Here is a 25,158-nt window from a genome sequence, read left to right on the forward strand (position 1 = left end):
TAAGCCTCTCTAGGTATTAGATAAAAAAAAAAGAAGCAGGATTTCATATGTTATGTAATCCTGCAACTGATCAAAGAAAATACAAGTCACCCAAATCAAAATGTTCAATGAACGCCTTTTTAGGTGGATTAGCCCAAACACTGGAAAACATGCAAACAGCTGACATATGAATATGGAAGAGAAGCAGATGAATGTAGTGCTTTAGGTCCAAAGATGGTGAGTCACAAAAACAGGCCGCAGCTTTTCTGTAAGACACAGAACTCCAGCTATCTGTACACTGAATAGGATGCGTTTCCACTGTGAGAGCAGCAAGCTCAGGTTCAGGTTTCCACCTCAGTGACCAACCACACATCTCAGCCGCTGACACCCAAACGAACAACAGATTCCCCATAATGCTAAATGCAGATGTGCCAAATCTGCACAAGATGGCAGCAAACACCATCGACCTTCCCCAAACCCAGTTCTAATCCGCATTAACGAACGGTTATCACTAAATTACTGAAAGTTGTTTTTCTCTTTGATTCCTATACGAACATCTCTTTGCATTTCTGTCTAAAACTCACAGTTGGTGGTTTCATGTCAGGGGGGGGAGCTGCATGATCAGCATCAGACGTGAGATAACAATAAGGGAAATTCTGCTGCAGTCTAGAATCACATGGTGAGAGACTCTTGTTGTGGACAGGCGGGTTGAAAGAGAGGACATAGAGCTAATCAGACATGAGATGCAATCCAAACGGGAGGTTTGTTGGTAAGGGAAAATAAATATTCATATAGTGGCAAAAGCACAATATCAATTGGAGTAATGAAAAAAAAACACCATGTGTTCCAGCAAAATCAACTGAGGATAAGTATTGCTGCAGAGGATCCTCAGCAATAAGTTATTTACCCTGGAAAATAGATTTGATTTGGATGTAATTTGATCCTCATGCAGTCGGTGTGTTTGTGGTTCTATCATATACCTAGAACAGAGGTGTCCAAACATTTTGTCATAAGGACCAAACTTTTAAAGCTGAAAGCATTTGGAGGCCACAATTTTTTAAACGTCCGTCCGTCCGTCTGTCTGTAAAAAAACGTCTTGCATGACTGCGTGTTCAGACACTGCTTCAACATTTTGGGTCGATTGTTTTCTTTTTTGGAAAGTGAGATTTGGTTTGTGAGAAAAAGCAGGTTGATGTTTGTAGTTCTAGTTACTCCAGAAATAAGATGGATGCAAAAATGTTAAGAAAATAGAATAGATTTTTTTGTACCTAATACTTTTTAAGATGCTATTTATGTGTAAAAATAAAAGAAAAAAAACTGCCCCAAAAGACAAAAAGTGTCTCTCTGCATCAACTACCTGCTTACCTGCTAGATTTGCTTCATTCTGAGTCCACTGAGTGCTGCTCATCATTCCCTGGTTAATGTGTTCTTGAGCAGGGACATGTAAAGTGGTAACTCTACTGCCCCGTGTAGGATCAGTCTCTGATTATTTCAGATGAGACTGTTTTGGACGTTTGTGTTTGAATTTGCTTCTTTATAATCATATTCATGTTTTAAATATTTTATAGTCTAAAATACTTAGAGACTGCTCTGATTTAGGGTGACAGACCAGATCAACTGTACCAGCGGTACTTCTTTTTTTGACAGCAACTTTCCAGCCGCTCTTTTGATTAGAACCTGTAGAATCTAAAAGACTTTCTGCAGCTGTACTGAGATTTGCAGCATCTTCCAGGTTTTATATGTGTGTCAATGCATGAATTTAGGAGTCATAGTTCTAGTTATTTTGCTGTGAGGAGTTCCCAGTTGTTGTGTATATGTTGCATTTTAAATGATGAAATTGGGCTGTAAAGTCTGTCACTTTGCTGTACTCAAACACATACAGACAACCAGTCAATCAAGTTAAATTACTCTGTACCCTGCAACATTGCCAATCAATGGCAGTGTTGCAGGCTTCCTTGGATTGAAGTCGAAGCACAAAAGTCACCATGATGGCTGTTCGTCTCTGCGGTATTTCATTATTTTTTGGAGAACTGAAGATGCAAGAAAGGAAACAAATTGTATTTAAAGTGACAGTACTATGTTAGAGGGGTGCTGGTGCCTATGTCCAGCGAGAGATTTTGAGCGAGAGGCAGTGTACACCCTGGACAAGATGCCAGTCTGTGGCAGGGCAACACAGAGACAGGAAGGACAAACAACCATGCACACATCCTAACAGAGTACCTGGAGAGAACCCACGCATGCACAGGGAGAACATGCAAACTCTTGCCCGGAACGTTAGCTGGAGATAGACACCAACACCTCCAGAGGGTTAGAAAATGTTAAAAAAATGGATGGATGAATGATTGATTGTAAAAGAAAAAAAAAAAAAACACCATCTGCTGACCAACTAATGTATTTAAATATAATATAGTAACAAATGCAGGTTTAGCAATAAAAAAAAATAATTATTAAATAGTTCTATGAAATTTCCAAAAGAGAGTGACTCCAAAACAACCAGTAATACTTTAAGCTCTAAGCAATTTTTATTTAGCTGGATTGGAGGCAAAATGGCTTTTTCCAATCAATCAATCAATCAATCAATCAATCAATCAATCAATCAATCAATCAATCAATCAATCAAGTTCACATTAATACATTATGAAAAAGCTGTTCATCTCTGATGCCCCCTATTGTGGAACACCTCCAGTGCTCTCATTCTGCTAAACTCCACAGAACTTTCTAGATCCTTTCATTCATTTCTTTTGAACCAGAAACAAACATTATATTTTGTCAAATGACATCATCAAAATCATGAATGCACATCATAAATGTTCATTAATGTTCCACTTATTATGGTTCAAAGCAACTCTAAACAGCTGGGTTTTAGTCTAAACTTAAAGGAACTCACTGTTACGTTCTGGGCGAGAGGCGGGTTCACCCTGGACAGGTCACCAGAACATGATGTTTTAATTTGAGGTTTGAGTCTAATGGTTCACACACACTCACAATAGGGAGAATTTAGAGAGCATGCATTAAGTAGATTTTACTGTGTGCAGTGGTGTGGTGGGGGGGATGGGAGAACCCGTGAACTCCATGCAGAAAGACCCCAAGGCACTTTACAGAACTACATCTGTTCATCTCTGATGCCCCTATTGTGGAACACCTCTAGATGGCAAAACGTGCATGGTAGCATAATCTGTTCCCGCTGTTTGGAGCATTTGAGTGGCCCTCTATTTCTCGGTGGCCTCATATTTAGAATGTTGTTTTAATTTGAGGTTTGAGTCTAATGGTTCTTTGCCAATAAAGCAGCTTCTCTTCATCAATTGGCAGTCTTCGTGTCTGCTTGGCAGCTGTGGCGCAGCGTTTACAGGGGGAATGCACAGGGACAATGACAGCAGCCAGTGTATGATGACCGGGCGTTCTCGCAGACCGCAGCGACATGTTCCAAAGGCTCAAAGTGCCTCTCGGCTTCGCCAGGTATGCTTAGAACGGCTTTACCTTCAGTTGGGTTGAACAGAATCTGCAGGGATGTGCAGGGACTTCTTAAGCTTAAAATGGACTACAGTCATAAATCCAGTGTTCGTGTCAAGTGTGTGGGGGTATCTACGTGTTGATACAATGAATATACAACATTTACAGAATTTTGAACCGTTGAGTTTCAGAAAATCTGCAGTAAATTCAAGCTAGTGTAGCTAAATTTTTGTTTTTAGAATTTGCTGTAGTTGTTTTGTTGTTTTTTATTGTTTTTCTGCAGTGAAAAAAAGTTTAAATGTTAAAAGGCCTTTGATTGATGTGAAAACAATACCCATGATTAGTGGATGTGAATCTCTGGTCAGCACTTACTCAACATTGCTGTAGTTGTTTTGTTGTTTTTTATTGTTTTTCTGCAGTGAAAAAAAGTTTAAATGTTAAAAGGCCTTTGATTGATGTGAAAACAATACCCATGATTAGTGGATGTGAATCTCTGGTCAGCACTTACTCAACATTCGGTGTGTTAGGCTGTGCATGTTTCTCAGCATGTGATTGGTTGGGTATGATATAGTCTCTAAGTAAGAACATTTGATCCCTTTTTGGTACAGTACAAACATCTACATTAAAGAATCATAATTAGAGCCTATTAAGTTTCTGTCTGCAGCTGAAATTATTATTTTTTCTTTAGATGAGGAGTAACCTAAAAATATTGCTATTGCTTTTCTTTGGGTTCATATCTTATGACTTATGGCTTGCCATATTTTCTTTCCTCAAGATCGAAAACAGTCGTATGGAATCTTTGTATAGGATTATAATGAATTAAAGGGATTGAAGGGAAAAGCAGATACATGTTGAATCAGCAGACCTGGAATAAAAAGCGACATTTAGCTGGAGTTTAGCAATGCGGCACAGATGTTTGCTGAATAGCAAATGGGAATTCTCTTTAATGGATATCTGTCGTGGATTAGTTTGCAGTTTCTAAATGGAGATGGAGGCACTTATGCATTTATGTGTTTAACGGCGTCTAAGGACATCTTTCTGTGGTCTGCTTCAACAGGCAGCCAGAGCTTGCTGGAGGAATAAGCTAACGTCCTGCCAGCAGGTGGTCCCCAAGATAATTTGACTTCTCACACAGGAAATAAGATCCCAATTACCCCTACCCCCAAGTTTATTAAAACATGGGCAGAATATACAGAATTTCTTGGACATTTTAGTGTAACTAATTATTTTTGTGTTAAAACAAACCCTATTTAGCATTTGACAGATTTCCTATTTGTAATCCTTCTTGTTTTCACTCCGTCTGTTCATGTTTCACTGGCCTCATGTAGTTCTTGAACATCAACGGTCAAAATCTATCTTTCGGTCTGAATGTAGCAGTAGGCCTAAATAACAAAACATAGAATTTTTTTCACTAATACCCTGTGAACAAAACTCACAGGGTATTAGTGAACAATACCCTGCTTCTTTAAACTTCAACTCCCAAAGTAACTCTTAAAAAGGTAAATAGATTTGTCATAAGAAGATTCAGCAATCTCACTTCCTATCATGAAAAGGGGTGTTGATCGAAGTACCAGCACAAATTTTAACTGCTTGAGTAAAATTGGCACAAACGCCCTTAAAATAAATAAAGAAAATATGAATCCTCCACAGAACATGCTAACTAGCTTTAGCATTCATGATAGGCTAGCCGCTAGGCAATTAGCAAACACCTGGTGAAACTGCACATCAGCTGAGCTCATTATAGGAGCTATTTCTCAGTGCAGCACTGGTAAAAATGGATAAAAGGGTAAATAGAGGAGTGATGTTGTGATAACTTACTGAATGCAGAGCTTCAGAAAGAGTAGGAGCTTCTTAATGCGACCAATTTCAAGAATACCTTGAAATTGGTCGCTTGCTAAGTCAAATTTCTTTGAAGTCATGTTTGATATATACAGGATTTTATAACACCTGAAGATACTTTATTGTGCTACAAAATGTTACTAAGTGCCTGGAAAAAGATGAGTGACAAGAAGTGATGAAATCCTGCTTAGAGTTCCCAAAAAACAACCTGATTCCAGCTCTACAGTTTCTTTTCTGCCAGATGTTTTGCTAACATGAAATTCTGAATGACTCCAGTAAGATATTCTGTTTGTCAGCTTAAGTTTTGTAATCACATTTAGTTTGATGTTTCCGTTGGACTTATTTTACTACGCAGTTCCAAACAAGGACTGAAATGTGAGGAATTTTGCCCGGTAGTGGAAAATGTGTGACAGATAATCCGCCCGCACAATCACTTCAAGCCTCAATGCCCCGCTTTGTTGGAATTTTTTTTTTTTCTTTTTTTTTGCGGTGACTTTAGTTATGTAAGAGATTAAACGTGTGGGAGAAGGTGGAGATGTTTTGAGCGGGCAGTCTGTCTTAGTGGAATTAGAGGCTGGCTGTGCGCAGACAGGGAGCATCATGTGGCTGGAGGCTGAGGGCTGAGGAAGCTGCTGCCGACCCGCCGTCCGACTCAAACCACCGGGGCTCCACGTAATGATGCCCACCTTCTCGGTCATGTATAAAGGAGCAGTGATCATTAGCAGGTAAGAACCAGCGTGCTGCCGCTGGAAGCCTCTCGAGCTTCGCGGGGCGGCGGGCTTCACCGAGGAGCGCTCGGCTTTTCTGTCGGTGGAGGAGAGAACGGCGCGGTGATAGCCGGAGACCGGAGCTGATGGAAGTTGGGTTCTGGATACGGGAGCAGTCTGGAAAAGTGGGAAAGACGCTTTTTTTTGCTGCGGTCGTTTTAGTGAGAGAGTCCTCACTAACTGCGCAGGCTACTGGGGAACGTGCTGGTTCACAGCTGCCTCTGTTCTGGTAACCATTAACTTTCTGTGCTGCCTGTCACTGAACCTGAAGCTGCGTGGAATTCATTCACGTGGAATAACAGCCGTTGTAAACTGCGTGATTGACTAGGAGTCACTCCAGCTCTGCTTCTTTTTCCAAATGTGGGGCTGTTCTTCCAATTATACTAAGTTCATTGTCACTTACTGAAAATGTACATTTTTCTTATTTCCGTTTTAAAGTTACTAGCCAGATATTCTTTAAAATCAATCCAGCTGTTTATTCCTACATGTGATAAACAGAAACTAATTTTAGTTTCTGTTTATCACATGTAGGAAATTATATTGGCTAGTTTTTCTTTTTTGTTTTTATGTTATATAGTAAATTGTATTCACAGTCAGGTATATTCGTCCTATATGTCTCTGGTGACATCACATTAGGTAAACTTATAGAAACTTTCTTCCCCACACTTAACTCTTGATTTTAATTACAACTTTTCCCAAGCCAGTGAAGTAACTAAAAGATCTAAAAAATAATTGGAACATTTTAGTCCCACCCTCTTAAATCTCTGAGCTGGCTCACCCGAACTCAACCTGTTCACAGTCTGATTTGGATTTAATAGCCTTTGGATTTAATAGCTTTGACTTTCCTGCAATTCCACTCAATTCTTATCTTCTTTCAGTGCTTCGTCTGACCTTTCTCCCATTGAGTTGGATTTCTCTGGTAGACGTTTAAATGGGCCAGTCAGTGAAGCTGTGAATGATGACATCAATTTTCTGAGCTGTTTTAGATTTCCAGTTGAATTAGCATTAACTACTAAGCCTCTGCACTTCTCTCTTGGCCGTGGGGAATGGTTGTTTACAATGAGAAATTGTTGGTTAGCTAATGTAGCTAACGTATATGGTTAACTTCATAAGGTCAGACTGGCACATAATATGCATTAGCGACTGGATAAAATCATATCCAATTAATATGACCTTCAATAGAGTCCACACCTCCAGGAAGCAATCATTTCTCAACAGCTGAGGGTCCAGGGCTTCTGGACGAAGCGAAGCGTAGAGCAAGAGGCTGGTTGATGTCAACAAGGTCTGTCTCTCATTCGTACAAGCAGCAGATATCCAAGACAACTAGCAATGTCATGATAAATTTGAAGATCTCTCACACCAAAACATTTGCGTTCTATCCTTCACAACGTGTACGTATTGTGTTTTGGAGGTTTTAATCATCAGGAAAATGTTCACATCAAATATTGAATAATGCGCCTTATTAGCTAAGCTTAAGACATTTTGTTTTTTTATGTAAATATATGAAAGTAAATGTGTTTATGTCAATTGGTTGGTGTGGATTGTGTCTGGAAGGGAACATCTATTGTTGTGATACACCGTCCAACAGTCTAAATATTTTATTGAAATGCTAATTCAAAACATTTAGAACATATTAGCCAATATTTATTTGACCCAAGCGGGCCTTTACAAGATGAATCTTGCACACTCTGATATTAGGAGGACCACATATTTGTAATATAATGTGCAGCCTTAGTGGACGTATTCTACCTCTGAACAAACCTAAATCCAATTCTTTTGCATCTATGTGTTGTCAGATGTGACATTTGCAGCGTCTGAAGGACTCTGGACTGATTCAAGACTTTTGTGATGTTGAACTTGTGGCAGTGTTTGTCGCCAAAGAAGTGTTGGACTCACATTGCGTAATGTAATCCTCCTACATCATGTAACTGGATGGAAAAGACAAATCCAGTTTTTAAACCCAGCCAAAACAGAAAGTTTAAAAAGAATTAGGAGAAAATCTTGGCTTGTCCCTGTGTTTACAAATCTGTCGCCAAACCGTCCCGATTAAACCGGGTAAAAATAATCTTCTCAGAGGAGAAGACGCACCAGATCCAGATCCAGAAGTTCTCCTGGGGTTAAAGATGACCTCTTTCTTCTCTTGGTAACTTGTAAGATAAATGAATTCATCCACTCTTCCTTTCTCAAACCATTAGCTCCAGTAAACATGTACTTACGCCAATGTTCAAGTCTGAACACTTGTTCATATTGTCAAGAAAGTTTTTCTTCAGACAGAGGGATTTTTAGTGTTTGACTCTAATGTAGCTGGTTTTAATTGGCCTCAGTCGTTTTTTCTTTTTTTTTCATTCTAATGGTATTCATAAAACCAATAATGAGGGAATGAAAATTAATTCACCGGATAATTCAAGTTTTTCAACTTTCACAAGTTTAAGAAAGCACTGGGATTCTTCAAGACGTTGAGTGTTTGGGGCAAAGAACTTCAAAATATTTCCCTGTCAATGTTCAGTGTGTTTGGGCATTTCTCAAAGTATATCTGTGATCCTGTATCAAATTAAAATAGGAAATCCAATAGTACCGACAGTTTGCACTATCTCCACCAAACCGGTGTGTGCCTTAGACAGAATCAAGCACACCCCATCCCTTTCATTAGTGAAGCTCAGCAGCCAAATCTAAAAATGAACCCTGCTTATCTGTGTTAACATGGTGAGCTGTCTTCATACAAAGAACTAGGCATTGTTTGTGATATAATTTGTTTGAATGTTTCATTCACTGTTAAGTTAAATCTAAATTACATCCTCATTAAAGAAACTGGTGAAATGGCTAAAAACAGCTCTTGGTTATTGAGGATGCTTAACATTTATCTCATCTGTTTGTTGTTTATGAACTTCCTCATGTTGCTCTGCTGGTGAGATTCATCGAGAAGGCAAGAAACGGGACTGAGTTGAGTTTTTCCCGCGTCTCTCGAGGAAGCAAACCTTTTCACGTTTTGGCACAAGTTGAAGTGAGTCGAGAGAGGAAGAACTTGACGCTGTGCGTCCTGAGTGAACGAGGTCTTGGTTAGGAAGGGCAAACACTTTGTGAGATTTTATAGCGTTACTTTGTCATCAAAAACATTTGCGTCTAGAGGCAGTTGAATTAAAGATGAGGTAGGAAGTTGGGTTGCGTTGAAGAGAGTTGCTTTATTAATCAGATATCTACAACTGAATAGTACCTTTCTTTTATTTGTAACATTGAATCAAACCCAATCACATCACACAGTTTACCTCAAAATAAGTGAGTCTGACCGAATTATGGTTGTGGGGCGAGTCCCCTTGTAGTGTTATGATCTACAGTGAGAGTAAAAGTGTTTGCCTTCTTTCTGATTTTTGTATCATTTTGCATGATTGTCACACTTCAGTGTTTCAGAACAAACCTAGTTAAATATGAGTCAAAAGCAATACAAGTAAACGCAAAATGCAGTTTTAAAACAAAGTCTTTATTGTTAAGAAGAAGATTCAAACCTGCGTTGCCCTGTGTGGAAAAGTGATCGCCCTCTAATCCTGATAACAGGCTGGCCCCCAGAACAGCAGCAACTGAAGTAGAAGAATTTTGGTTGACTCGCCAAACACATCAGAAGGTTTGTGAGCGACCTTGTTACTGACACATTACAGCACCTCAATGACATGCAGGACAGGACTTTGATTAGGTCATTCCAAAGTCTTCGTTTTGCTTTTGTTCAGCCAATCAGAGGCGGACTTGTTGATGTTTTGGATCATTTTCCTGCTGCAGAAAGCCAAGTTGGTTTCAGTTTGAGAACAACCAACAGACAGCCAGATGGTCTCCTTCAGGACGTTTGGGTTGACAGCAGAATTTATGGCTCCGTTAGTCACAGCCAGTCTTCCAGGTCCTGAAGCAGTTTATAACAAGGTGGCCTTTTGCGGCTGAATTTACAGTGGAGATAGAAGTCGAGGCAGAATGAGGTGGAAACAGCCATGGTTTGCTCTTCACACACACAAAGAACAATACAGAACCAAACCACAGGTGCAATTGCAGCCTTAAATAGTCCCAGCTGTGAAGGACCAAACCCCCTTAAATTCACAGGGGATCTCTAATATACCAATTTCCACCTACTTGAATGAAATCACTTTTACTAAATACAAACATTTCTATTTACATTTTATAAATATTTTATGTTTTATCCTCACCATAAACGTCATTATGAAACACCACCCCCCCCACACACACACACACACACTTCCATGGCCAGTCCCGGAACCTATAAATGGTGTCTGGACCCCCGGGGAAGTATTTGTCCAAACACCGAGGACAGGACACAGGACAGACAGGTGAGTCAGCCATCTTAGCACCTTCAACCTTAACAGATTATGCACAAACATTTGCTGAAGGTTTACCCACCAGTAGCTAATTACCCTCCCTTCACAGGCAAACACCTCACTTCTCAATAAGGAGCAGCTGTTCTGAGTCTAGAACAAAAGGCTACATGCTAACCACTAAAATACTCAATAAATACAGTTAAAACCTCTTGTGTGCAAATTGTTACTGATGTGCAAATCTATTCTTAAAATGCAGTGCTAAATACAGTCTTTGTTAATAAAGTGCTCTTAAAGTGTTATACAGTGACTTAAGTAAAAATAGTTCCAGTAATGAAGATCTCGTCATTATGCAGCTGAATGCCCCCAGACCATCACACTGCCACCACCATGCTTTACTGTTGATGTGATGTTTTTCTGACATGGGGTGTTACGTTAATGCCAGATGTAGCAAGACACACACCTTCCAAAGAGTTCAACTACTTTTCTAATCAATCAATCAATCAATCAATCAATCAATCAATCAATCAATCAATCAATCAATCAATCAATCAATCAATCAATCAGGTTTATCCCTGTAGCACTTTTCAGCAACAAGGCAGTTCAAAATGCTTTACGAAACAAAAACACTCACAAAAAATACAAAGTTGTACAACATACAGTCAACAATTGCCAAGGGCCATTGTTACACATTAAAATGTTACACATTTCATTTATAATGTTTCAAAAGCAACTCTAAACAGCTGGGTTTTTATTCTTGTTTTTAAAGGAGATCAGTGTTTCAGCTGTTTTTTCAGTTTTCTGGAAGTTTGTTCCAGATTTGTGGTGCATAGAAGCTGAATGCTGCTTCTCCATGTTTGGATCTGAATTTGAAGATGCAGAGCAGAATCAGAACCAGAAGACCTGAGAGGTCTGGAAGGTTCATACAACAACAGCAGATCTTTGATGTGTTGTGGTGCTAAGCTGTTCAGTGATTTATAAATTAGGAACAGTGTATTAAAGTCTATTCTCCCGGTGGAAGCCTGTAGGACTGGGTGATGTACTCACCTCCCTGGTTTTGGTCAGAACTCCAGCAGCAGCGTTCTGAATCAGCTGCAGCTGGAGGATTGATTTGTTAGGCAGACCTGTGAAGATGCCGTTTAATAATCAATGTGACTAAAGATAATCCACAGAATGTTTTTCCCAGAAGTTTTGGGAATCATCAAGAAGTTCTGGAAAAACTGAGATGAGTTTTAATGTTCCTTTTGCTCAGCAGTGGCTTTCACCTTTGAACTCTGCCATGCAGACCACTTGTGCCCTTTCTCTTTGTTATGGTGGAGGTGTGACCTCTGACCTCAACTGTTTTTGTTGTGGGATCTTTTGGTGACCTTTTGGATGAGTTCTGTTCAACTTGGTCGGCTGTCTTCTCCTAAACCACGGCTCCATGTTTTCTCCATTTATCTGATGTCTCGATTGAGACGGTGAACTCATTAGCTCATTTTATTCAGGTGTGATAGATGAGTAAAATTTGAACAAGGGGGCAGTCACTTTTTCACACAGGACCATGTAGGTTTGGAAGGTTTTCTCAATATAAACACCTTCATTTAAAAACTGCATTTCGAGTTTACTTGTGTTGTCTCTGACTAATATTTAAAAGGAAATCAGTAAGAGGACACACTCTGTTTCACATTCTCCATGCACTGAAATGGATCGGACCGTTGGCAGTGTACCAAGATGAGCACAGACCAGAGACGAAGTCACAAATGTTGATGCGTACAAAACATAATGGATGACATGCTTCCTACAGTTCTGAGCACTAAAAAGAACTGGGTATGTTCTGATAAAAAAAAATCACAAAAAAAAAAAATCACCATGACACAAATATAAATGAATAGAATCAGATATTAACACATCTAAAGTTTTAAAAACAATGATACCATGACTTTAATGAGATGATCTAATTCTCTGTTCAGTTACTTTAAAGACCCTGCAGACAGAATTGCTGATCTGTCTGCAGGTATTCCTATTTTTGCTTGAATGTGTTTCACTTTATTCACCTGTTTTCTGTTGTTCTTCCCCCGTCCTCCGTCTCTTCCAGGACTCTAATGGGTCCATATGGAGTCGACAGAGCTGTTCACTCCATGGAGTTCACAGACTGTGAAAATGGCCTAGGTAAGTTACCATTTTTTTTGTTTTGTTTTGTTTTCTGTCTTCAGCAACCAAGAACATGTTGCTGTAGCTCTATATCTGTATCCTCTTCTGCTCTGGCTCTTTAGCATCAGTGTTCTCAAAATAAACCTGCTGCATCACTCAGTGCTTCCCTTCCTCTGTGTGGTTTATGATGGGCTGCATCTCTGCCTGTCACAGACTTCAGTCTGCTCTGGCTTCAGACAGGACGAGGACGCGTCTTTCCAGTCAAATAAACGTCTGAGCTGCAAAAGCAGGCATCACCAACAATACATATATGTAAAATTTCAAAGTCCAGAATATATATCATCTTGGTTAAAAACTCCTGTCTGGACTGTTTCTGTCATCGTCAGCGGTTTACTGATGCTGCATCCAAATGAATCCTGAAATAAGAAAACACATCCTACTTTTAAAGAAATTTTCTGTGCAGGGAAGCACCTCCGCTGTTGTTGGTGTGTTTGTCTGTTGGGTAGAGGGTGGGGGGTGAAGTGGGTCATGTGGCAAAGCCCTAACCCACTTAACTCAGATGGGTTAAGAATGCAGGAGCCGCTCTTCTTTTTATCCTCACTTTATTTCCTCATCCTCATGTTTGTGCCTTCATACGGACAACAAATCACAGTCACTAGTGCAGAAAAACACCGTGGCAAAGGTTTGCGGTAGAGATTTGTTGAAAAATCACGCTTCAGTGGGTTTGTACTTAGAATTGTAAGTGTGGTTACATTAGAACCGTTAGTGGGAGATGTGGAAATACTGGAAACTAGGATTCACATAAGATCATCACCGGCTAATGTGTTAGTATTGTTCTACTCCTGATTGCGTAATGAGTAGTAACTACATTATTTAGATGTTTACGACACTGTTAGTTTGTCGTATTGTAGTCAGAACATAATTAAAGATGCACCAGGATCTGTATTTGTAGAGAATAAACTGGACTCTGTTGAAACTGCACAAGTTTAACTTGCTTTTTATTACAAATGCAATAATCAATTTGGTAGTTTTATGATCTGGAGTTTTTTTTTTTCTTATAAAGCTTGATGAACAAGAAAGACCAATTTTAGCCAGTTTGGAGGTGACTCATACATTTATCATGATATTTTCTGGCGCTATTATGATAACAGCAAGAACTATTTATTAAATCTTTTTTTGGTAAATGTATGGTTGACACAGCAAACACAAATACTGCTGTTGAAAAACATTCTGGTACTAATCACACATAAAGAAGTGTGTACCAGTTAGCCTGGTTTTGGTCAGAACTCCAGCAGCAGCGTGATAAAATGATAAAACTGCATTTTATTCTGATTTTAAATGTATTAATATTTGTGGAACAAACGCTGGAAAAAATTGTGAAACTAACAATTCCAGCAAAATGGACAGTTTTTTTATTTATTTTTATTTTTGGGTGGGTGTTAAACATTATGAATCAAGATTTATTGTGACAACGATGAATCAAAACTCTTATCATGATAAAACATTTATCACAATAACTGATAATCGATGTGATAAATGTCCACCCCTAAACACCATACAGACAACAGTTAGCACATCGTTAGCGCTTATCCATGCTACTTAGCCTGAGCAATCACAGCAGGTTCTGACGTGGGGAACTAGCTGTTGCCTAGCAGTGAGCAAGGAGTGCAGCACACATGAATGACTGACAGCGCTAAGACCCTCCCCCTGGCTCTGATTGGTCGTTTGTGACGGTCACAAGATCACAGGGAGAAGGAAGAAGAGCTTGATTTTTTTGTCACAGATTATCTATCCCATGTTGTACTGCAAGTGAAAGTTTTAACAAATGTGAAAAACATAATGTTTATAAACGTTGCATTCAGCAAATTTGAAAGAATTATTGGGTTTAGCACCTAATGTTAGCAGTAAGTGCTGCCTGCATGGCTAGCCTCCGTGTGTGTTGGACTGGAAGACATCTGGAGTCGACTTCCCATGCAGAAGGTAGATTCTAACTCTAACTTTGATTCCTACTGAGGGCTGCCAGCTTTTCCAAATCCAGCAGGTTAAATTACAGACAGAAGCTCAAACGAATAAAGCAGAGTGAGCTTCCTGTCATCTGTTCAGTCTTCCAGCTATCTGCTGAAACCGGTGCTGTCTCCTCGCTTCCTGATTGAACCGTAGACACAGCCGCCTTCTAATTGATGTCTCTCATCTAGGAGTTTTCCTCTGACTTTCTTCAAGCACCTTACTGATATTACAAGTAGCTGAGTTTGAGTCTTCATCACTCTCTTTGCCATCCACCATTGGGAACTGAATAATGTTAGCATTTTCAGGGATCCCGTCACCAGCTGCATCTGAAGTTTAACTTCATGAATTCGATTTTATTGGATTGTTGAACCCATCTGATCAGTCATCATCTGGACGAGCTCTGAGGCTTATTTATTCTTTTTTCTTTTTACAGCAATTCAATATTTAAAAGGGAAACTCTAAAAGCATCTGTCAAACTTGAGTGCAACATATTTGTACACCCAGCAAGCGGCGGGGAACATTTGTGCTCAAGTAACAGGAAATCCAGTATCTGATTAAGAAAACATGGAGTTAAACTGTTGGAACAGAAAAACAAGCTCTTGACGAAACTCACCCAGGTTCAACAGACACAAGTTATTCTTTACAAGCTCTCAGAGTGGGGAAATGTTTTGTCCTTGGGTAACAAACATTGCCTTCATCCTTTTTTTAGCATTTGGAAGATATGTGAATGTAGAGGAGAAGGGAGGCGCTGCTTCACATGTACCAGAATAATGTTTCTCTTATCTTGCGATAGGCGAGAGTCAGAGTGGGGAAGAGGCTGTTTTCCTCTGAGAGGAGAACAAAAGGAGGGAGGACAGCGACATGGAAGTGCAGCGCCCCCATTTTTTTAACTTTTTTTTTTTTTTTCCAACAGGCGGTAATTAGTTGGTGCCCCTTCGCTCCAGACCCAATTAGTGTTGCCACTCTGTCGCTGTGGCGACAGAACAGCAGCAGCCTGGAGCTGCAGAAGTTTAATGTATTGCATTCGCTGGAAGTATGGCGATGGGAAATGTCAGTGGAAGAGTTTAGAGATGCAGACGCTTAAAGGCCTCGTTTATCAGGGAGCAGAGATACGCCGGCTCCAGCTGCTCCCTCACTGTCACTTCATTTCCTACGTCTTTGTTCTCTTGTATCTCATAGCTATCTGCATGTTGAACTGTCGGGTTGTTTCATCTTACATTACATAAAATGAAATGTTATTGGTAGCAGTCCCCCGCCCCCAGCTCTTCATCGACATTCAGCGCAGCTTCGACGGGTGGCTTTCAGTTTTGTTTTTTTTAGTTTTCTCTTTAATCTGTATCACCATGATCAGAATGAAACCTAAAACATATAGAAACGTTGACAAGGTTTCCCCCCAGGAGACTGGCTAGGCCTGGTGGTAGGTGTGCTTATGAAGTCGACCAGTTGGCCCACTGTGTTTCTGTGTTTAAAAAAAAAAAAAAAAAGCTAAAAACTGAGAAATTCAAGAACTAAAACATCAACTACAAAGAAAATATAGCAGTGCACTAAGTAAAATGAGCTTTTATATAAACCTAGCTTAACCCATCTTAAATGCATTAAAATGAATAAACAAACATTTAGTCTGGTGGGGGGTCAAGTAAAGCCTGGTGGCCCACCAGGCTTATGATAAATACACTGTGGGAAACTACATATCATTTATGATTGAGCTGAACATTGTCTATTTTAAAATAGTTTTATATACACTATATAACTATATAACTATTTTGAAATAGTTATATATATCCGTACGCTATATCCTTTTATATATATATATATATATATATATATATATATATATATATATATATATATATATATATATATATATATATATATATATATATATATATATATATATATATATATATATATATATATATAAGGAAAATAGTTATAAATCTAATGATTGCTGTTGTAAATAGAGTTGCTGTAAGTCACAATAAGTTGTTGGTTCACCCTATAATTTTTTCAAAAGTTGACCGTTGTCTCATTGCTTTAGTTTAAATGTTCCACAGTTAGGAACTGCAGTTCCACCTCAGTGTTCTGAAGGCGTTGTGAGTTCTGTCCCTCAGCTCTAATGTATTCCTCCTGACCCGTCGCTCTGCGTTGTGGTAGACGTTGGGCTTGGTGGAGGAATAGCTAATTGAACCCTCAGGTTGAACAACAAGACAAAAGTGCAGCAAATACAGGCTTACACAGGCTGCCTTTGGACTTGGCTTAGACATGGAAAATCACGTGTTCTTTACCATCAGCTCACAAGGTCAGTCAGTTCCAGGAACCAAGAAGAGAAGACTTTCTTAGCAGTGTTGTCTTCAGAAGTAATAAGACTCTGCCCTTTGTCGAGCTGAATAGAGGGAGGGATAAAGACAGAGATTTTTAGAATAACATCAAGTTTTTTTTTATTATTATTTTTCCAGAATACCAGAAAACAAAACCTGACCCTTCACTTGTCCCTCGCTCTTAGCCCTGAACCCACATTTGTGTTTAAAAAAAGCAAAGATTTGGAAACATTTGCAAACCCCCTGACAAATGAAAAAAGAAAATTACTTGTATTTCTGATTAGAATATGTTATTGCAGGAACACAAAGAGGAAATACAATGTAAGTGTATTCAGATGTATTTTACAGTATATAAGTGGATAAAGTTTTTGTTAGAATCCTGTGTTTCGAACAGCAGAGCTAAAGAGGACAGTAGCTGATTTTTATACCTTTGCTGAGGCAGATAATATCGGTGGATAAGATCGGCTTCACATCACCAAACTCCCAAAATTAAAGAAACAGGCGCAGATAAATTGGTGCACCCCTAAACTTAAAGCAAATATCTGGGGGTGAAAACTGTTCGAATGGGGATCAAAATCACAACTTTTTAAAAAGTCTTTTTCCATTTTCAGCTGCTGCGGTTCTCTTTCAAACTGTTCTGTGTTAACGAACCAAACCCTTTGATAAACCCGTTTATTGTGGCGGCACTGCACCAAGAACCACTGAAGGAAATTATAGGAAAACCTCAAGGGTTTGGCAAGAAAAAAGTCAATGTTGAAGGAAAACTACTAGCAGTGTCCAGTAATGTTGACCAACTCATGTTTAGTAGAACATGACTTCAGTTTGAATTGTAGATAAAGATGCTCTGGTCAGAGGAGACCAATAATGACGAGCAGACCCTGAAAACAGCAGGATGAAACGTATCAGCAGCGTTATTCTTTAGATGTATTTTTATTCAGGTATTGGGAAGCTGACCAGAGTTCACAGGAAGATGGAGAGATAGAGCAAAATCCAAAAAAAAAAAAAAAAAAAAAGAAAACCTGCTGGAGGTTTCAAACTGAACAGACGTTCACTGTAAGTTCACAGCCAGAGCCACAACAGAGGGTTAATAGAGGGTTCACCTTCTGAAATCACCACCGGCTTGAGGTTGCTGCTCTGCCCGTAACCGACCTCTGTGTTGTCAGAAAGTTCCTCGCCATGGAGACGGTTTTCTATCCAAAACAGAGAGAATCTGCCAGCCAGAAAATTCCCTGACTCTGCATGGGTGACAAGTGTCGTTTGTCCAGTTTACCTTCTCAGCCATGCTACAAAAACTGGTCTGTGTTTTTTTTTTTTTTTTTTTTTTGCTCTCATCTAAACACAGGCACCTCTCTTAAGGTATGCAACAGCATGGGGCTGCGCTCCAGAATAATGACCTCACAGCTGACTCCTGTGACTTTCCCATTGTTTCCTGTCAGCAGGACACCTTAAAACGGTGACAGCTGCTGACCGGTGACCTTCCTTTTCTTCCGTGGAGCTCACAATATTTCAAATCCCATCTGTACACAATTATTCATCATTTCATTCATTATTCATTTATGCACCCATATTGACATTGGGTGTTAATACACCCAGTGTGTATTTGGAGTTGCTAGTCAGATATTGCGGAGCAGCCAAACAGCAGCCCCCAGCTGTGTTAAACGGAGAGAAATGAATCCTATTGAGTTCTTAGTTACATAACTAAGGAGCTGCTCTCCTTGACGTTTGAATTTGTGTTACATTTAGCCTGTCTGGATCAGCTTGCAAAAAAAAAAAAACAAGCTAAAGCTGGAGGAGCTTTACTTAGAGGAGATTTTTCTACTTCTCTGCCCAGGAATCAAAGTGATTGGCGGAGTGAAAGAGCTAACGGGAGAGGAGTTCGGAGTCTACGTCAAGAGGATTTTACCTGGTGGCCTTGCTGCAGCTGATGGTGAGTGGAGTCACTGCAGCCTAAAGAGCTCGAAGCGGTGATGCAAGGTGACTCCTTATTATAACTGATTAAAATTAATTTGAAGTTAAGGAGAGGACACTTTGCAGAGTAATAAAAGTCAGTGGTACAATTGTAGACGCATTGGTTAAAACAAACATTTACATTGATTTCATGTGTAAAGACGTTGACAGGCTGAGCAACAACACATGAACAAATAGAGAAATTGTGCTAAACTTGAACAAATGCGACTTGATCAGAACAAACTTCCTGTCAGGCTGAAATCTTTGTTTATAAGATTCTTCCCCATTCCATCTTTTGGACGCTCCTCATCCTGTCACTATGGCAACCACTGAGCAAGTAAAGCAGGTTTATGTGTTCCTATTGAACACCCAGATGAACTCAGCACCTGTAACGTCACAATTATCAGATTATTAGAACACTATTCAGTTTTCTTACTTCTTGAGTTCCTTTGTACGTTTTTGGTTTCTTAACTACTTCCACACACTTCAACATATTTCAACAATTTATATATCAAAGCATTCAGTTTCTTCTCAAGCTTGAATATTTCTGGTAATTTCAGATATTATAGTTTTTGAAACATTTAACTGTTTTAACCCTTCCTCCATTGGGCTCCATGTAAAATATTTTCAGCGACTCTGACTTCAAAGGGTCATTTTCAAATTGCTTCCTCTCCTAAATGGCAACATGGAGAAGCATGAGCCCCAGCAGATTTTTAGGTCAGTGAGTCGTGACTCTCACAGTTCAAGAACTTTTTAGATGCTAGTTACTGCTTGTAAACGATAGGAGTCTGTTCAGGTCCATGTTAGTCAGTGGAACTCTGTTAATTTCTCATGACTATTTCACATGGAACAACAATATTTCGCATCTCTAACCCTAAAACTATCCCACTATAAAAAATATCCTACAATAAATGTTTCATGCTTCTCTGGATTCGATTTCTAAGGTTTAATGCATCTCAAAACTATAAGCTGGACGGATGAATGGATTATTTAAGGAACATAATTTGACTTTATGAATAGATTAGTACTGGTAGTTGTCATGTTGATACTCTGGGTAAAATTTTAATGCATCACTGAGCATCATTTAAACTGTGGGAAACAATAAATACGTTTCAGTAGCTTCTTTGCAATGGCAACATCTCAAAAGCTAAACCATTTATTTACCTTTTTAAAGCGGTGACATTTAAAATGAGCCGCTTCTGATTCCCCCACAAATCAAAACAATTGTTTTGATTTGATTCTGTGGAATGTTTCCTCTTTTCATGTCCATGTTGTGAGTAAGAAACAGCACGAGTAAAGGGAACGTAGACGCAGCGGTCAGAGTTGTCAGGATGAATACCTCTGGAGTGAGGGAACTGGTACTTTTGGAGATTCTCTTGTGAGTGCAACATGAATAAAACACAACACAGCATTGTCACGACCTACTTTCTCTGCAATAAATGATGGATACCAGGCCCAGATTTGCAAGTGAAACTGTAGTACCATGTCATGTTTTTGTGAGAATTACCTCATACATATACAATACAAGGAAGGTGTTATTTCAGAAAAAAAAAGACAAACATCAGTCCCTCTCAAACCTTTTCCACATATTGATTATTTCATTAATATTTGAGGTTATATTCCAACACCTGTGTGTCTACAGTCTCTGATGTTTGCGTGTTGGTTGGGTTAGCTGGCATGCTGTCATTATGTTTCTCTTTACAATTCAAAAAGGTTTCTAGTGTAGTAACTCATAAAATGTATAGAATCATCTGTAAGTATAGATATCATGGAACAATTACTTTGGACATGAATTTGTTAGTTTATGCGTGACATTATTATGCAGCCTCCTCTGCCTGAGACTTGACTGTCAGGCAGACGCTCAGGAGGGGTACATATCATGGTCGGACCATGGGGGGTTGTCCCCTCAGACCGTCAGTTCCTGAAACGACACACAAAAGTAGACCTCATAAAATCGCGCACAGGGTTAGTGTGACTCCGTTGGACTGCGCTCAGAGTAAAAACCTCAAATGACCCCATCTCTCAAGATCGCAGAAGGTTTAAAAACAAAAAATAAATCCCTTGTGTTGATCATCCACCTGATTAACCCAGTATTGACAAGAGGGCTATCAACCATTTACAGGAAACCTGTTGCCAGGAGACCAGATCCTGGAAGTAAACGGGGACAGTCTAGTTGGAGTCACAAGTGAAAGGTAAGGTTTTTCACACTTCTTTCTGGCTGTGAACTCCTGATACTGAAGCAGTGATATTATTCAAACATTGACTTCACCTTTTCATGTCTGTCTCACAGAGCTGTGGACATCTTGAGAACAGCATCTGCCACAAATCACATGCGCCTTCTTATAGCCAGAGATGAAGAAGCAAAGTAAGGAAACCAAAATGTGTCACTGTTGATTTAATCAACTGCAGGTTTGAACTAAACCTGAATTTATTTATTGTTTTATTTGTGGCAAGAAACCAGGTAAAATAAAAATATTGAGCACATTTATCACTAAACGGGTTTGGTTTGGGCAAATGGTTTTCAAATTAGAATGATAGGACTTGGAAGTTGTTAATTAATGTTCACAAACTAGTTTAGAGCTACTAAACCTGTAAAATTAAACTGTAGACAATTTATCGTATCGCTTATGAGTTGTCGTGGTAAATTTCTTGTCATGATAAAACTTTTGATTCATTGTTGTCATGATAAATTCCAATGAGTGTTCAAAACGTTGTTAAAGGCGGAGTTTCTTAAAGGAACAGAGACCTAATTTTAAGGCATTAAATTGCAATGTCAAATTTCTGTTAAGTCACATTTGATGCAAATAGATTTTTTTATAAAAACTGAAGGTAAAATGATTATGTGCTATAAAATGGCACCATCAATCTGTAAAACACAGAATTTTGCCTCTTTAGATTAGTACAAACAACAATGAGAGAAAAAAAAGCAGATTTCAGCAAAAAATCTGAATTGAACATCAACACTTGCTGAGCGAACGTCGCCCTTTTAGTCTGAATGAAACTGTCTGACAATTTCTGCAGCTTTCTCCCTCCTGTCAGCCACAGTGCTGCCTGCTAGCTAGAGGGTAAACATACAGAAGCACCTGAACCACATTTATAATGCAGTCGTAGCATTAGCGAGTAAGGAGGAGCGTAGTATTAGTGCGGAACCGGCTTTCTAATCTGACTGCAACCAGTTTGGGTAAAAACAAGGTCAGCCCCAGCTGTCAGCATCACAGGCTTCGCCCTTCCTTCAAATCCACCGCACGCAATCTGAACCGGAACTGTGTGTTGACAAAGCTGTGTTGGAGATCCACGTTTTCTACAAAAGCCGTTACCAGCCTTGGTACTTGCTGCTTGTATGTCTTTAATGGAGAAGGGTGGGATATGGTAAGAGAGGAGCCATGTCAGCGGAGACCCAGAGGAAATATGGAGTGAAGATGCAGGGAGCTAAAAATCAGATGGTGGCTCCCAAAATTAGTTAATTTCCCTCAGTGCAGTGAGGCAGTCTTACGCTCCTGCTGTGTCCCTCATGCAGAAGAGTAACAGGGGGGAGGGCTTGACCTAAGGCACTGCTCCTGACGAGATGAGCCTCGTCTGTTAATCTGTGCTCTGTGCTTTAACTATCCTGCCATGCAGAGGCAGGAGAGACAGTCAGGAGGTGGGATTACGGCCGTTTTACTAGCCGTACCCCCGTCCACTTTCCCCCCTTAGACTCTGTTTGATCAACACTAGACCTCTTCCAACTGTGTGACACCGTTACTCTGGGGGCATACACACAATGCAGACGACTATCAGGGGAAACAAAAGGATCAGACACTGTGAGGAAGATCAGGACAATCAGCTTAGAGGAAAAGAAGCACAAATAGATGTCTGGATTGAAATGACAATAGGTTTAGTGAGGAGACGCAGGTACAGGAACGGAACTGAAGGATTTCTCTCACACGTCAAGTTTTTGAGAAACTATTGCACGATGATGTGTTTTCCAAGAGCTGAGTGTACATGAGTGTCTGCATCGCCTTCAGAGTTCTAGCATTTCACAGCCGTTATGCACGTGAACAGCACTCTGGGTTTTGACCATGTCCTCCATCCGACTGAAGGTTCTGCCCTCCTATGAAGGTCAAGATATTATTAGTCCTGCATGGGAGATGAGCTAACCCCCGCCCTGCCACGGTTATAGATACTAAATATCATTGATGCTCAGATCCCAAATAATCCTGTCACAATGTTGAGAAGTACAAATGATTAGTTAATTCATCAATGTGGAGGAAACATACTTACCATATCATTTCTGCTTCCTTATATTGGCCCAGCTGCAATTCAGTGTTTTATTTTATGCCATTAGTGTAAACTGTTTGGACTTGCAAATTAACTAGCAAATGTCAATTCTATTGCTGGTTTGCTCGTTTGGTGGGAGGTACGGCACAATCAAATTATTCATTGTGATTGAACTCGTGGTCTGTTGAAGAAAGTTCTGAACTTGGCTGAATTTACTTAAACCTGGATATATCTAGGTTATATCTAAATGGAAAGCATATGGGTGTACATTTGTTCACATGATAAGTAATTAAAAACCCACTTCCTGTCGTCTTCTGTTTCATGGTTTGCATCAGTGGCAACAACCCGTGTTTCCATTGAGGTTTTGTGAAAGAAAGCAATTTCGAGATGGACAATAAAACCTCATTCTATCACTAAATCTTTTAATCAAAAAATATATTTTTTGTCGAAATTGGTGTGTTTGTATTAAGCAATTTTCTTTCAAAATGTCAAATTGCTCAATTATATGGTCAATAGAAATGCAGCTACTGTCTTTTTCCTGAGCCTGGTTGGAATGGATCAAGCCAGGATGGATCCAGCTCCGGTCCTCAAGACTCAGTGTCCTGGCACTTTTTAACCGTCTTTGCTCCATCAGAGCTGATTCAAATTGACCAACTATCAACTCTGCATATAAAGGTGTGCAGAGGTTCTGTTTATGAACCGTCATTAGATTAGTTCTTTCTGAAAAGAACTAAATCATTGGTGATACTGGCCCTGGAGGATTGGCTTTTTACAACACTGTTCTGGCAAATACCTTATCCTGAAAGAAATCCCTTCAGTGTACTTGCAGCTATCTTAGATTCTTCTCCCTCCAGTGCTCTTGACTTTATTTTTTTCTTTTTTCTTTTCTTTCTCAAGGAGAGAATTTGCTGAGCTGCTGGAGAAATATGGCTCCAACGGTAGTACTGGATCAACCCGCAACTCTCCCATTCAGCAAGGTAGGCTGATCACTATACGGCCCTACATATATATATATATATATATATATATATATATATATATATATATATATATATATATATATATATATATATATATATATATATATATATATATATATATATATATCTTCTACCACTTCCTTAATGAATCATCTACATTTGGGAAAGGAATAAAGGTCCCCTCAGAGGTGCTTCATTCAGCAGAACTCCGTCCGTACTCAATGCCAGACCCGTGTGCACCAAGATCAGTTTTTACGACTATGAGTGTGTACTCCGTGTTGCACAGTAAATAGTATTGCAGAAAACGGTATTCACATCAAAATGTTTTGGATGCAACATCTAGCCATTAACGCTGAGAATCTGTGAATCGCTCTCAAGGAAGTGTAGTGTCTCAGTCTCTAGACAACCGACTATCTCGTCAAACTTGCTAGCATCCTTTCAGATTGTGCGAAATGAAGGACTTTGTCACAAGAAATGTAAGCAATCAGTACATTTGACTGTGACATCTTAACCATCTTCGGACAGTGTGGATGTGTATTCTGTTAGTCTGAGTGGCTAATTGAATACACACAGTACACCTCAGTATGTGGGAGCCTTAAGCCTAAAGGCTGGGTGCAGTTAATAGAACTTAAAATATGGCATAGGACAAATAAACATAGCATTTCTCCTAAGCCTTATTTAGCCAGCTGGTGAAGGTTCCTAAATAATTTTGCCGTGGTGAGCATCTGTCTCCAGGTTTAAGCAAAAAGCTTAAATCTGGAGACATTCTGTTCCTGAGTTGTTCTGGGAGAGTTTGGCACAGTGTTGATCTGGGGTGAAGTTCAAAGTATCCAGAGCCTGTTGGTGATATTATTGTACAGCAGTGCTTGCACAGGCAGTTGGACAAACTGGAGACAGTGACACTGTACGCAGCTTGTTGTTCAAACCTCTGTGAAAGTCCTGCGTGTACAACCTCCACAGAAACATATCTTTGGTAGAAAGTACATGAAAAGTAAACTCTGAAGGATGCTTTGGTTGGTCAGCATGTCGGGTATTATTCTGTGCTTAGCATCGCTCAGGCCTAAGAAATCAGAGGCAGGGTGGTACATGCTACCGGAGGAGCACTGTAGTGATCTGTGGCTGTGGCAAAATGATAGGAGTTTATGGTTTAAGTATCTTAGTAGGTTCATTT

The 25,158-nt window shown here is 39.6% G+C and overlaps 1 protein-coding gene across 13 annotated transcripts in view; it reads left to right on the forward strand.

The window, feature by feature from the left end:
* si:dkeyp-72e1.9 (syntaxin-binding protein 4) overlaps positions 1-25,158 on the forward strand; it is a 64,458-nt gene that overhangs the window by 16,142 nt on the left and 23,158 nt on the right. For 6 of the 13 annotated variants that reach the window (XM_044099153.1, XM_044099159.1, XM_044099147.1 and 3 more), the window contains exons 2-6: positions 12,423-12,496; positions 18,635-18,730; positions 20,873-20,942; positions 21,041-21,115; positions 23,905-23,984. In XM_044099153.1, coding sequence (XP_043955088.1) covers positions 12,423-12,496; positions 18,635-18,730; positions 20,873-20,942; positions 21,041-21,115; positions 23,905-23,984 — 395 coding nt within the window. Of the gene's footprint in view, positions 1-3,382; positions 3,436-5,364; positions 5,544-5,581; positions 5,994-12,132; positions 12,155-12,422; positions 12,497-18,634; positions 18,731-20,872; positions 20,943-21,040; positions 21,116-23,904; positions 23,985-25,158 lie in introns of those variants that run through there. The other 7 variants (XM_044099149.1, XM_044099150.1, XM_044099160.1 and 4 more) reach the window with 5 other exon arrangements.

The sequence above is a fragment of the Gambusia affinis genome, linkage group LG19 (genome assembly GCF_019740435.1).
Source record: "Gambusia affinis linkage group LG19, SWU_Gaff_1.0, whole genome shotgun sequence".
Classification (NCBI taxonomy): domain Eukaryota; kingdom Metazoa; phylum Chordata; class Actinopteri; order Cyprinodontiformes; family Poeciliidae; genus Gambusia; species Gambusia affinis.